A 14,203-nucleotide genomic window follows, 5' to 3' on the forward strand; every position below is an offset into this window, starting at 1 on the left:
GTATAAATTTTGACGACACTTTAAAAAAAGTTTTAATTATACGTTTTATACCAAAATACAAATGTGAAGTTTTTTACTTCTGTATCAGTTTTTTAAACGATGGTATACAGCCAACTACTGGAATTTTCCCATTTTTACAATAATCAATTGTTTTATTTATAACAGATTAACAAACCCAGAAATTAAAAAAGTTTCTATTTAAAAATTCACGGTCAGGAACTAACAAAAATTATGTATATATATATATATATATATATATATATATATATATATATATATATATATATATATATATATATACGAGTCCCTTCCAATATCAGTTGGCCCACCTATAGAATTTGCAGTGTAAATCGATTATCAAAAACAAATTATACTCTGCATATTTTTATAAGTTCCCATATTAATTAATATGGCATCTTTATTAATATTTATTAAAAACATTACTCTTATGATTTTTAAAAAATGATTCACTAAACCCTGGCTATGCATTCACTTATGTCAACATACATTGATATTTTCATAATTACGTTTAATCCAGAGGTGGCTATGGAAAAATGACATCAAATCAGTCAATGTTAAATTTATTTTGGAGTATTGTAAAGCTGTTTGCTGCGGTTTGTGAATTGTACAATGGCTCGAGGTAAAGTTATCGATGAGAAAATTTGCTCAATCATTTCAGAAGATACAAAACTACAGGTTTGGTCGTCACAAAACCTAGAAATGTTCAAAAAAGTAAAATAACCGAATCAGATCGAAGGGCATTAAGACACATTATAGTGAAAAATCGACGAGAAAATTATATGGAGTTAAGCGTTTTATGGATTGACGTTATTGAATGACACGTTTCTAGATCAACATGTCACCGAGAGGCCCACAAATTAGGATTTGGTACTTACAAAGTAGGTTTTATAGTTGAAAAAATGAGTACGAATTGTTTTTAATAAATTTCATTTTATTTTAGGCTGAGGAAAAGCTCCTAGTGACGATTCTGATACAAAAGTTAAGGATGAATTCTATGACAAATTGCTTGAAGTATTGACCCATGTAAACCGATCCAAAGAAATATGCCTATTAGGAGATTTCAATGCTCGGGTAGGCAAAAAATTACAAGACAATGTGGTAGGAAGATATGGTGAAGACAAAATAAACAACAACGGAGAGCGACTCATTGATCTTTGTGAAACATTACAGCTTAAAATATTGAATAGATTTTATCAGCACAAAGATATACATAAATTTACCTGGGAACAACCAAAGAAAAAGATAAAATCTATAATCGACTATCTCATCCAACCAGAAAACAAAAGGCTCCAAACAAATGACGTAAGGGTGTAACGTGGTGCCGAATGCGGATCTGACCACTATATGGTGGTCACAAAAATAACCATACACTGCAGGAAAGTAAACAAAAACAAAATTGAACAGGAGAAGGTAACAGCTTCCACAAAGATAAGATATAATATTCATAGCCTCAAACAAGAATCAGTAAAATTCCTCTACAAACTTAGACTAGCCTCAAAACTAACTCACTTAACTCGAAGAGAAACAGCCGAAAAAGAATATCAAGATATAAAAAATTGCATTCATCAGGCGGCCAAAGAGGCATTGGGGTACGAAGAAGCTGACAAAAAAAAATCCTGAGTGGTGGAACGAAGAAGTAGGAAAATTAATTAAAGACAAAAAAAAGCTTATCAAACATGGCTATCCACGAAAGACTCAGAAGACGGCAGAATTTACAGCAGACTCAACAGGGAAGCAAAGAAGGAAGTCACTAAAAGAAAAAACGAAATGTGGGAAGAGAAATGCGAAGAAATGGACCGATGCTTAGGAGGAACCAAAGTGACACAAGCTTGAAAATTCATAAATAGTATAAGAAAATAAAGAAAAGATGAGGGAAATATAAACCTAATTCAAAATAAAAAGGGAAAAATATTACGAAACGCTATTAACAGAAAGTAGGTACGATTTTATGGAAAAACCTGACCATATCTCAATGAGAGAAAACTCAGAGGTACATAAGATAAACAAAGAAGAACTGAAAAAAGAATTGAAACAAATGAAAAATGGAAAAACACCCGGGCCTGGAGACATTCCCATCGAGTTGGTGAAACATGGACCGGATGCTCTTTTGGAAAGCTTAGTAAATATTTTTAATAAATGCTTAATTGAAGGCCAAATGATTCCAGACGATTGGAATTTGGCTCACATTAGCCCCATTTATAAAAAGGGAGACAGAAAAGAATGCGGAAATTATAGAGGCATTAGCGTAACTAGCTCGCTGGGAAGGTTATATGGTCGTATATTGAAAAGAAGAATAGAAGAGGAGTATAAAGAAATTGAAGAACAAAGCGGCTTCAGAGCAGGAAGATTGTGCGTGGACAACACATTTACCCTTCAACAAGTAATTAGAAAACGAACAGCTCGAAACCTCCCTACGCATCTGGTATTTATAGATCTGGAGAACGCTTATGATACAGTTCCTTTAAAACTCTTATTTAGTGTCTTGACGAAAACGGACCTTAGTAAAACATATCTAAAAGCAATACTGAACATCTATAAATGTCCTCAAAGCACTGTAAAAACAGGAAATACTTTCTCAAGGGTATTTATAGTAACGAAAGGCTTGAGACAAGGATGTTGTCTTTCCCCCACCCTATTCAAAATATATATCCAAGAAGCACTGCCCCAATGGAGACAAAAATGTGCGGGAATGGGGCTGAAGCTTAACAACCATTATCTGACAACGCTGTTCTTTGCAGATGATCAAGTACTAATTGCAAGCTGTGAAGAAGATGCAGATTATATGCTTAGAAAGCTCAAAGATAAATACGAAAAATGGGGGATGAGTATGAATATGTCTAAAACAGAATATATGCGAATAGGCAGTGAAGACGAAGACCCGGATTTGGAAATTAGACAAATAAAAAGGTGCTACGAATACAAATATTTCGGAAGTATTATCTGCAGTAAAGGAACAACGGAACGAGATATAGACTACAGAGTGCAACAAGGCAGGAAGAGTGTTCAAATTCTGAATTCGATACTTTGGTCCAACAAAGCTACTATGAGAACTAAAATGACTATCTACAAAGTAATTGTAGAGCCCATTCTTACATATGGAGCAGAATGTTGGCAAATGACAGTAAAAGGAAAGAAAAAAGTTAACACGGTTGAAATAGAGTACCTGAGAAGAGCTTGCCGTATATCAAGAGTAGAACGTATACCTAATTCTGAAATTAGAAGAAAAACAGATAGAGTACATACAACTTCTGAAAGAATAGAAACTAGACAGTTAATATGGTATGGACACGTACAGAGGATGGACGACAACAGATGGCCAAAAAGAGCTATGGAATACAATCCAAGTAATAAAAGGAAACGAGGAAGACCAGCCAAGTCTTGGATACAAGGTGTTATGGAAACCATGAAAGACAGAGCCATTGATGAAGACACCTGGAGAGATAGAAAAAGATGGCGATCGAAATGCGGGAAGCGGCAGAAGCTGTAGGATTATATATATATATATATATATATATATATATATATATATATATATATATATATATATATAAACCACTTTTAAGATACAACAAAAGAAAAATAGGCTAAGGTGGTCAAAAGAGCATAAAGATTGGACTCAGTTGCAATGAGATTAAACACAATGGAGTGATAAGTCCAGAATTTTGATGTGTGTTGGAGACAGTAGGAGTCGCGTCATTCGTAGGAAAAATGAAGCTTTCCATCCCGATTGTCTTAAGAGAAAAGTCAAATTTTCTGCATCTGTAATGATCTGGGGCGGCATGTCCTCTAAAGGTGTGAGAAAGTTACATTTTACAGATGGTAATGTAAATACGGACAAATATTTAAATATTTTAGAAAAATCTCTTTTACCGATTATGAAACACCTTTTGATATCAGCGGAAGATTTTGCCTTCCAACAGCACGGCTTAGGTTGTCATACCTAAAAAAAGAGTTTAACATGTACTTAAGATCATGGCATATCACTTCTGGAATGGGTTTCTAACAGTCCCGACTTGTCCCCGATAGAGACTTTGTGGCGTGAAATGAAAAAAGGTTTGAGAAAACATCCTGCCAGGTCCATCAACAAATTGAAAGAAAAATTGCAAGAAATATTGGATTTGTTTACATTAGAATTCTGCCAGAACTTGGTAAAAACTATGCCTTGAAAAATTGTGGATGTTGTTAAGAATAAAGGGGTCGTAACTCAGTGGTAAACTTTCACATTTTTTATTTTATTAATATTACATATTCCATGCGTTTTTAAAACTTATTTTTATTCTGTTTAATTAATAGTTTTTATTACGTTATACAATATTTTCTATAATTAGGAAATTTAAAAATGTTGTTCGATGCATCAAAACTTCTAAAATTTACGCTGCGCTTTTATTTTTATTCTCTAAAATTTAAAATGCATATCAATGTAACGTGAGGACAACTAATATGGGAAGGGACTCGTATATGTGAATATTTTAATTGTTCAATGTATATGAACTTTAAACTTAAAGTAATTAAATAATTAGTAGTACCTAATATCTTACCTATGGTTTCAAGTTTTGTCAGTGGAAATGAAGGAATTGCTGCATTTGTGATAGCATCTTTTAACTTATCAAAAGCAGTTGAAAAGAATTCGGCGAACTCTTCTATAGTAGTGGAGATTCTTGCGAGTAGACCCCTAATATCTACGTACAAAAAATAACTAATCAATAAAATAGCATATTAAAAATAATCAAACATCATAATTAAACTTATACAGAAGTAAAAAAATTCAAAATTTTTATTGGTATAAAATGATTTAATTGAAAGCTTGTTTAAAGTGTCGTCTAAAATTTATAGATGCATAACGTTTTCGATCTAGCTCAGATCATCCTCAGTGCCTTCTTTTAGTACTTGAAGCTAACACTAAAATTGTAGCGAAGACATCAAAATATGGTTTCACATATTTAAATTTATTATAATGCGACCCTAGGTCGATGACAATGGTTGAAGATTTTAATACTTAAAGAGCAACATGTTTCTTTGCTCGACTTGAACACGTGGTTCTTGTCAGTTAAAACGACCTTAGTGATAGCATAATTTAATACAGATAATAAAAAAGATCTGCATAAGACCAATAATCTACTATGCGATTTGGACCAGAGAGGAAAGAGCCGCAACTAAGCAGCTTCTTACCACTTAAAACAACCTAAACAAACACGATGAGATCCATTATCCCTTCATAATAAAGTATTCATTTACTAGCAATTGATGAGGCCAGAGAGAGTGGTAAGAAAGTGGTTTGGATGTACCAGTAACGAATGATTCAAAACAGTAGTAAATAAAATTAGAATCGCCCTAATAATATCCAATCTCCGATAGGAGAGGCACTCAAACAAGAAGAAGCTGAGGCCAGTATGGGTACATTGGTGCCAACGCTGGGGCTGTACTAAAGCTAGTAATCTACATATTATCTAGACATTTCAAAACAAAGTACTGAGGAACATTGGTGATGCTCCTTGGAATATACGTAACAGCAACCTTCACCAGGACCTGGGTATGGAAACTGTGACCGAAGTAATCAAGAGAACTGCAGCAATTCACGAGCAGAGGCTGCATAGTCATGTGAATGTCGAGGCAATCCAGCTTCTTGACAACATTGAACTAAATAACAGACTCATAAGGACATAACCATTTGAGTTAATGTAAATGTGTATCAGTTTAGTGTAAAAAGCAGCAGAGTATAGTGCTGTGATGTCATTGCATGTTAGTTGTAGTGCATTAGTTGATAGATAAAATAAGAGTAAGCCATATGGTAAGCCCTTAGATTTAAGTATTTGCTGTTTATTAAGTTAGGTCAGAAAATACCTGATAATTTTTCTTTTGTGACCAGATAGCAGTCTACAATCACCGTACAGGTGTTATACAAAAAAAAAAGGATGAAATCCAATGGCTGTTACACTTTTTAAGCCGAACAACGATCAAGTAATGAGTTTATAAGAGAACAATGCGGCATCCAGGGAGAGGAGAAACTACTCATCAGTAGAATGGTCAATGATAGGCTACCAAAAATTGCAAGGTATGAAAAACAAAATACATCGAGACCATCTGGAAGACCACCAAGACGGTGGTATGAAAGCTGGACATCGTAGTTTTAAGACTAAGTTGTAAGAATAGACAGGACTTAGTCCTAAGTTAAGAAAAAAAAAAGAATATTACGAATTAGTTTTATAACAGAATGTAGTGGTTTTTTTCTGTAGTTGCCTTATTAAATAGTTTTATTATCATAACACACTTACCTGTTAACATTGAAAACGCCGGATAAAAGAAGTCAACATTCAGTAAATTTTGAATAAAACCATCAGCATTTTTGAACAGGGATCCCCAAAAATCAAAAAATATATGAACTACTCCTTTACAAGCATCTAAAACGCAAAAAATATTTATAAATAGTTTGAAGAGCTAACTTTGATCCATGCTATGCTACTAAGTTACAAATAGTAGTTTACAGTATTAATTATTTTTTACTTTAGCTTTTAAACTCACTAGTCTTTATTACCTTTTCAAATTATTCTCTCTTAAAATGCTATCTGTTCCATGTTTTTTTGACAGTTTTAAAAAATATATAAATTTATTTAATATTACTGGTTAGGTTTAAACCTGTCCGTTAATGTTATGTTGTACATAACAAACACAACAAGAATATTAAAACAGATATAATCGAAAGATGGTGAATACTTACCTACAATCGATGATGCAAAACCTAAAATCAAAAAGTATGTTGGTTTATTTGTAATTATTTTTTATTATGAATTTGAATTAAGTTTCTCTTTATAATAATCTGCATATTATTGTGTATATATTAATGTGGTCAACGAATAATATTGAAGCTGTAACCGAACTTAGTTAGATTACCTATTTTATTATAGTTTTAAAGAGGTCATTTTATCTCGTAGATCTTGACAACAAAACACAACATTTTAGAGAAGCATGCTAACGCAAATACATACTAATATACCAGTAGCTACTGGAGGCCCAGAAGCAATATAAAAATATAATGACGTAGATTGTCGAAACTATAAATATCACAGGCACTGAAAAAAATCCAGAAATATTGGATTTAGCAAGAGAAGAGAAAGACAAAAAGATAGTGAATATCTAACGGTATAAATGTTACATCTTTATTAATTTATATTTAAATAATTATTTTATTTTAATTTCGTTATTAATTTATTAATTCCTTTGCCTTCAGATTCGTTTTTACTATTTTTTCTTCAAAAATTAGTTGGCGCCCTCTGTCTTTCTTTTCATTCTCTTTCTTTCTGGTAGAATAAATATTTGACTTCTCTCTCTCTCTCTCTCTGTCCGGTAGACTAAATATTCTGTTCCATGTATGTTGACAGAAAAGCTAATTCCATCAGGCTTACGTCCTATGTGATCTGTGCAAATTTCATATTAGTCTCCTCCCTACTTTCTGTCAATCAACTTTTCTAATATAGTGGGATATGTTTTTTTAACTATAATTAAAATTTATAAAAGAAGGCTTCATTTTATGGTCTGCAGAATTCTTTTGGGGTGAGTACTTTCATTGTAATATATATTCTGTGATTTATTGACTTTATTGGAGGACCTAACCACTAAATTGGGAGGCCACACAGACGTATGGAATAACTGCAGTTCTCAGGAGGACCTAATCGTCTAATTGGAAGGCCACACAAGCAGCCCATTGATGCCATCGCTGCCATAAGTATCATCCACATTGTATTCATTGTAAAGCACTAGCAGGGTTGATTGTTTCCTATTTTTAATAAATATGATTAGTTAAAAATTGTTTTATTTGCTATCAGCTAAGGGTTCATGGTTTGATTTCTAGTTTAAGATAGAATAGACGATAAGCTTCCATGGTTGATTGAGGTATTATTTTTATAATAGTATTTCAATTCTCCTTGGTAGTCTTATCGTTACAAATATTAATAAATGTATACAAGTCTTATGAAGAGGAGACAGCCATTATGAAACCGGGCTGAAGATAAGTTTGAATAAAACTAAATGCATGATCATTACTAAATCAGCAGATGCAAACATCCAATTGATTGTTGAAGATATTGTAATTGAGAGTGTGGATACCTACAATGTGCATCATAATTAAGATTTAAACTTGAAAGTTTCTTTTTTGTCGTAACATTAATTAAAACTACGCCTAAGGATGCTTTGGTGTTACATGTGTTGTACTCTTCTTTATGGCTTGTAATGAAAAAATAAGTAACTAGAGAGATAGAAATAAATAAAAAACGAAAGGTAACAAGGCGAAAAATATTCTGGCCTAATAACTTGAGAGAAAGGAAGAACTTAAAAAAAAGAGATTAAAACAATTACACCAAAAACTTACATGTACAACTGAAAGAATACGCAGATTAATAAAAATCCAAAAATCTTTTCTCCAAAGTAATATATTTAGTTCAAGGTCTTAAACGCTCGTACAGTGGTACCGATACTCTTGCCACATGTCCCCTAATAACAATGCAGAGTAGTTTTAGGCAGAGACATAAGTATATATTTTTTTACATCAGTAAAAGAAAAGAAAGTATTAAAAGAATGACAGTTGAATGTAATTTATCTCGCAAAAGATCTAGCGTAAGATCTATATCGCACTGACAACACCAAGTAAAGAACGCATAACGTCACTACCTCCTTATAAAGGATTCGTGACCGAAGAAGATGTTTTACTTTCAAAATCTGGGCTTCTAAGAAATCTTGATAATGATGTCCATATAAAAGCAGTAAAGCTAGCTGCAATCTTCAATAAATTGAAATAAGGTTCAATGCTCGAATAAATGAACTTTGATAAAATGAAAGGCAGATATCGAGCACAGTTTTATTAATTAAATCTTGCCCAAGTACTTTCGCTTTCTATAGCATCTTCAGGACAAACAGTTTAAAATTATTTAAAAAATAGTCGAAGCTACATTCTAGTCGGCAACAGGAGAGAGATTCTCTCTCCTGTTGAGAGTATATTCCAGTTTGACCCTCAGAAACTTTAGTGCTTTTTTTGGTGAAATCAGGTAACTTTTTGTGTTTTCCTTTTAAAGTAAAGACAGACATTTTTTTTTAAATAATAATTGCTTTCATGAATTGAATAATAGATAATAAAAATAAAAGGTTTGAATAATTTACTTTGTAAATCTTAGGGTGTGTCTATGCTGTTATTTTAATGTTCTCTGTTAGATTCAATGTTGACATATGACAGCTAGATTGATATTTTTGTGACATTAGCTTGATTTGTTTTTAAAAAAGGTTGATCTTTATAAATTGTTGTATTTAAAACGATAATTCTTTACTTGTTTTAATTTTTTATCTGCCACAGTTTATAGCCGAATAACATTTGAGAGTTATGTAGCAATGCCCACTTCTAAATGAATAGGACACATGTAAGTTTTTCTTTGTTATTTTTGGTATAAATTTTTGTAACTAATTATATCATATATATTTTGTACGACTTAATATTTTGTAGCTATTTGTCTCGAGACAGTAATAAATGTTTAATTTATCTCTCTGAACCATTTTGTTTATTTTAGAAAAGTCTCCTAACTCCTGTTTTGTGTTCTTTATTTTAGTAAAGAAAAGCCTTTTTTCCTTTTATCCAGCAAGATTTAGATTCTTCGAAGCGGCGTCCGTATTTCAAATAGCTAGAGGTCTTTCTTGTTGTCTTTATTTGCCCTTTTGTCCAGGAGATTTATGTAAGTCTCCATTTGTTTAATTTTTTTTTGTAGTTGCCCCAATCCGACCCACTGTCATTTACTTATTCACGACCCAGCTTTCCAAATAAGCCCTAAGTGCCGTTCGCACAGTATCGTTTATTTTGGTTTCCCTATTTCCACCCCAGTAGTTTCTGTTCCCAGTTTTTAAACCCCTATAAGTATACCCAATGTGGTAGGCAAAATATTTCGTTACAATCTTGTACAAGTGACTTTTAGGGAAACCATTTTAATAGTTTATTATAGTAAGTTACATTCTCGTCTAACTTATGCTGTTCTTTACTGGGTCACTCTTGTCATATAAATATAAGTGGTTCGACAACAAAGAAAGTGTGTTCTTGTGCACGGATATAAAGCAGACTGTTAAAACTCCTTTAGAGCTTTCAAAATTTTAACTTAACTTATTTACATATTACGCAGTATCTGTTGCATATTAAACAAAATATTAGCCAATACAATGCGTACGTAGATTTTTACAATTATCCCGCTAGAACCAACCGTACTTTTGGGTCTTTTACTAGAATTTGGTCGCCTTGAGTTTATAACATAGTGCTAGCTGGATAAAAAGCTCTTAACTTTAATTAAATTAAAGGTAAAGTTAGAAGATACAATAGTGAATGGTTTTTCTTCATTTGAGGAGTATGACTCTTTCAATTTTAACCTGCTATGGTTGCTGTTTCTCTCTTCTATCTGAAGTCGGTAATCTGACTTCTTTATTTGTATTTAACTTATAGCAGTACTTACTGTAATAATATAATTATTACCAATTTATTTAAAAGCAACACAAATTTTAAAAATATTCTTTTATTGTTTATAAAACTTACCAAGAAATGCATTCAATATGGACGATGTATCAACTGATGTTATGGATGTTTCACAATTACAACCAGTGCACACTAAAAATTTAAAGATAATTAAAATAAGTTATTAATATGTGTAATATAATATTATTTAATTAATTTATATTATTCTTATAAAATCGAATTTATGTCGTTTCAATTTATAATTTTAACATTTAAAAATGTAATTTAAAGATATTCACATATAAGTGTTAGTTTCTTGTCATAGAGATCTTCTGCTAATTCCACAAAAGTGGAGAAGTTATTCGTGACCAGGACCCAAAATGAAAACCAAATCTTAAACTTTCCTTCTTTCTTGGTCGGTTTCCGGAGTATTTTGCAGTTTACGCAAATACACCTGTAAATTCTTACAATAAGCGGTATCAATATCTGCAAGATGCCAGAACTTAAACCGTATTCATTTTATAAATTCCCAATTGTCAATAGAAGCACGTGAAAGCCAAACAGGGTCGTACTGGTGTGTATCATATGATTTTTAAAAATATGTACTTTTGAAACTGTTTTATTGTTTGCTTTTCATGTAGACTCTAAAAGGACACTTACCATAAAACGGCATAAGACCCAAGCGATTATCTTCAAAAATGGAGACGAGATAACTCGGAAGAACAGATAAGAGTGCAAGACAGACCCATTGAATGGCAAAATAAAGCTAAATACGTAGGAGTCACAATGCACAGTCCAGAAAACAGCAACGGTCAGAGCCGCAATAAGAGGACTCAGAGGAAGAATACAGGTCACAGCAACAAACATAAGATTTAAGCAGCACAGAACAGCTACATTAGAGAAACTTCAAACGTTACCAGATACGTCGCTGAACGGTTCATATTGAGAAACCTAAAACAAATTAGGGTACTGGATAAGATGAAGAAAAAAGCAAGAACAAAATTTGCTGGATTAGAAGACCAACTAAACCGGATACTGCAAGAGATTCTTTTTCTTTAAGTTCCATCTTCTATCGAAGGTTGTAAATCACCATAACTATGTGGACCCTGTTGACTGCCGCTCTAAATAGTTCTGCATTACTGCATTCAAACCATTCCCTCAAGTTCTTAAGAAACGATATTCTTCGTCTTCCAGAACACTTTTATTATCCTCTTCCACCGCAAGAGATATTAAGGTATACTGTGTACCATAGATGAAAACACAAAAGACCCAAACAGTAAAGAAGAAAACACGCTTACCTTTGACATGGCACATTGTATTTACTAATATTGATTTTATATGTTTCAGACTGCAATCAAAAAATCTACAAAAACACAAAAAACGGCTTTGGCCACCAAAAAAATTGTTATCAATGATAAGTCACTAGATATACCGGGAATCGAGCGCCTTACACTGGCCTGGATTGTTCGGGGTAGGATTTGTGGTAGGCCATGTATCCAGGACTTTCAAAAGACAAACACTCTGCTGAAAAGAAAGCTTCTATAGCGCATCAGAGCGCTATTGGGGAAAAAGAGAATGGTCTGGAGTATCAAGACAGGGTTAAACTATTGCCTAGTCTTTAGAATATATTATATAAATATCGAATATTTTAAAAACTCGGCGCGTGCATTATCATGACTCAAATTTAAGAATTTCTGGGCCAGACCAATATTTCCAGTTGAATGGTTATTTAGCTTCTCTCTGGTCTTCAATTATCCGATCTTTTCCATACGGTGCGTATCTCGCAAGATCTAAGATCGACTGTTCATATATGTTTCAAGGATGTTTTCAGTACTTTCTTTCTATTAACTATTATCTTTGGCATTTTTGTTTAATAATTCTGTTTAGTTCCGAATATTTTTATGTTGCTATTGGATTTTAGCCACCATTCTATCCTTCATAGAGCACAGTATCTCAATGGTCATCCATGACTTATTTTATTTTGTTATTTCTGATTTAAGCAGGTTAACAAAACCTTTTAAAATTTTATGACTTATGCTGTTCCATATGTGTAAAAGCAAACTGATAACACGGTTGTTTTTTAGATCTGGTATGTCTCCTTGCTGGTGTGATAAAATAATAACTGCAATATTTCATTGGGAAGGGGTTTTTCCTTGGTACATACATTCGGTGACAAGCTTGGTCAAAGCCTGGTTAATTATATTTTCACCTAGTTTGACCGCTTCGATGACTACTCCGTCATTGCCAGGGAATTTATTATTTTTCATTTGCAAAAGTGCCGTTTTGATTTTGTGTGGAGTTATTTCTGGCATTAATTCTGATTCCTGCTTTGTGATTTTGGCCAGCAGCTAATCCTGTCTTTCGTCGGTGCTCTCATACATTTCGCAATAAAAGGATTCGTCAACCTCAAGGATTTTGTTTCTATTAGTAGTAATGTTTCCATCTTTGTTTTTTATTTTGTATCTCTTTTTGTTCGTTTTTCGCCTCAAAACTTTTAAACTTTTGTTTTCTTGAAATATTTTAGTTATTTGTCTTGTATTGTTTTCTCTGACGTCTTTTTGGATTGACCGGTGGATATCTTTAGTTAATTTCTTCATTGTTGTGTAGTTGAAGCTGTATTTTGTCAGCTGTCTTCTTTTATCTATTAGCTCCTTGGGATTTTGGCTTAATTTTTGTTCATGGTTCAGAACGGTCAGGAAGCACTCCCTTTTTGCTTCTTTTGGAGCCTGCTTTATATAGAAGATGTAGATCAAACAAATAATGACATAACGAAGGATCTAAAAGAAAGAAAAAAGGGAGTGCTGCTTGATCGTTCTGGCCCATAAGGGTATAGGATAAGTATAATTTATTTTTCCCATTTAAGTATATTAATATAATAAGATTTTAATTTACTCTACTTACCAATTACAAGTACCAAAAGAAAAGCAGTGGACCTCATAATTAATTTTCTTATTACTTCAATTAAAAAAAAAATGTAGACTATTCGCTATATAACTATAGTAAATTTTTTAAAACAAGCTTCATAACGTTATACGATTATCATCCACACAAGCACTGAGTATTCTTTATACAAAACATCATTAGGTGCCTCTTTTATCAATAATTTTCTTTAATAGTATGTTAAATAATTTAAAAATATTGTAAAAAACAAATTTTTAACGAATAGCTCATGCATGACCAGCTAATATTTTAAGATGAGACCAGAATCAAACTTGGTTAACTATGAAAAACAAAGTTATTATTTACCGTTTTACTTTTTCTGATATAGATTGATGATTCTTATGCCATGATTCTCTCTTTGTATTTTTTTTCATGAAATTGAAACGTTTTATTTTTAATAATTTGCTAACCACAAATTTGGTTAGTACAGTACGCTCAACTTAAAGTAGAAACAGATGCAGTAGCCCAGTCTGGTTATACAAAAATCATCGATTTCACGGCAAAATATTTCGCAGATATCTGAAGCTTTTAAGACATAGGTGGGGGTTACTAGATGACGAATAGATAAAAAGATACTCCTATTTTTACCTTGCGTTTTTTTTAAACAATAATTTATGGTCACAATTTGGTTTTTTATCTATAAGTTTTTTCCCTTATAATTTAAATAAACAATATTTAAACCATTTTTTTATATCAAGAATATCTTTATTCACCCGTTTTTTCAATTAAAATTGATAAATAATTTACGGAGATATTTGTAAAAAAGCAGTT

The 14,203-nt window shown here is 32.4% G+C and overlaps 1 protein-coding gene across 1 annotated transcript in view; it reads right to left on the reverse strand.

The window, feature by feature from the left end:
• LOC140440870 (uncharacterized) overlaps positions 1–13,553 on the reverse strand; it is a 45,828-nt gene extending 32,275 nt beyond the window's left edge. The window contains exons 1-5 of the mRNA XM_072531230.1: positions 13,394–13,553; positions 10,574–10,645; positions 6,737–6,757; positions 6,294–6,419; positions 4,560–4,700 (exon numbers count right to left, since the gene is read on the reverse strand). Of these exons, the coding sequence (XP_072387331.1) occupies positions 4,560–4,700; positions 6,294–6,419; positions 6,737–6,757; positions 10,574–10,645; positions 13,394–13,430 (397 nt within the window). The 5' untranslated portion in view covers positions 13,431–13,553. The remainder of the gene's footprint in view (positions 1–4,559; positions 4,701–6,293; positions 6,420–6,736; positions 6,758–10,573; positions 10,646–13,393) is intronic.
• Positions 13,554–14,203: the final 650 nt, after the last annotated feature.

This window comes from Diabrotica undecimpunctata, chromosome 5 (genome assembly GCF_040954645.1).
Source record: "Diabrotica undecimpunctata isolate CICGRU chromosome 5, icDiaUnde3, whole genome shotgun sequence".
NCBI classification, from domain to species: Eukaryota; Metazoa; Arthropoda; class Insecta; order Coleoptera; family Chrysomelidae; genus Diabrotica; species Diabrotica undecimpunctata.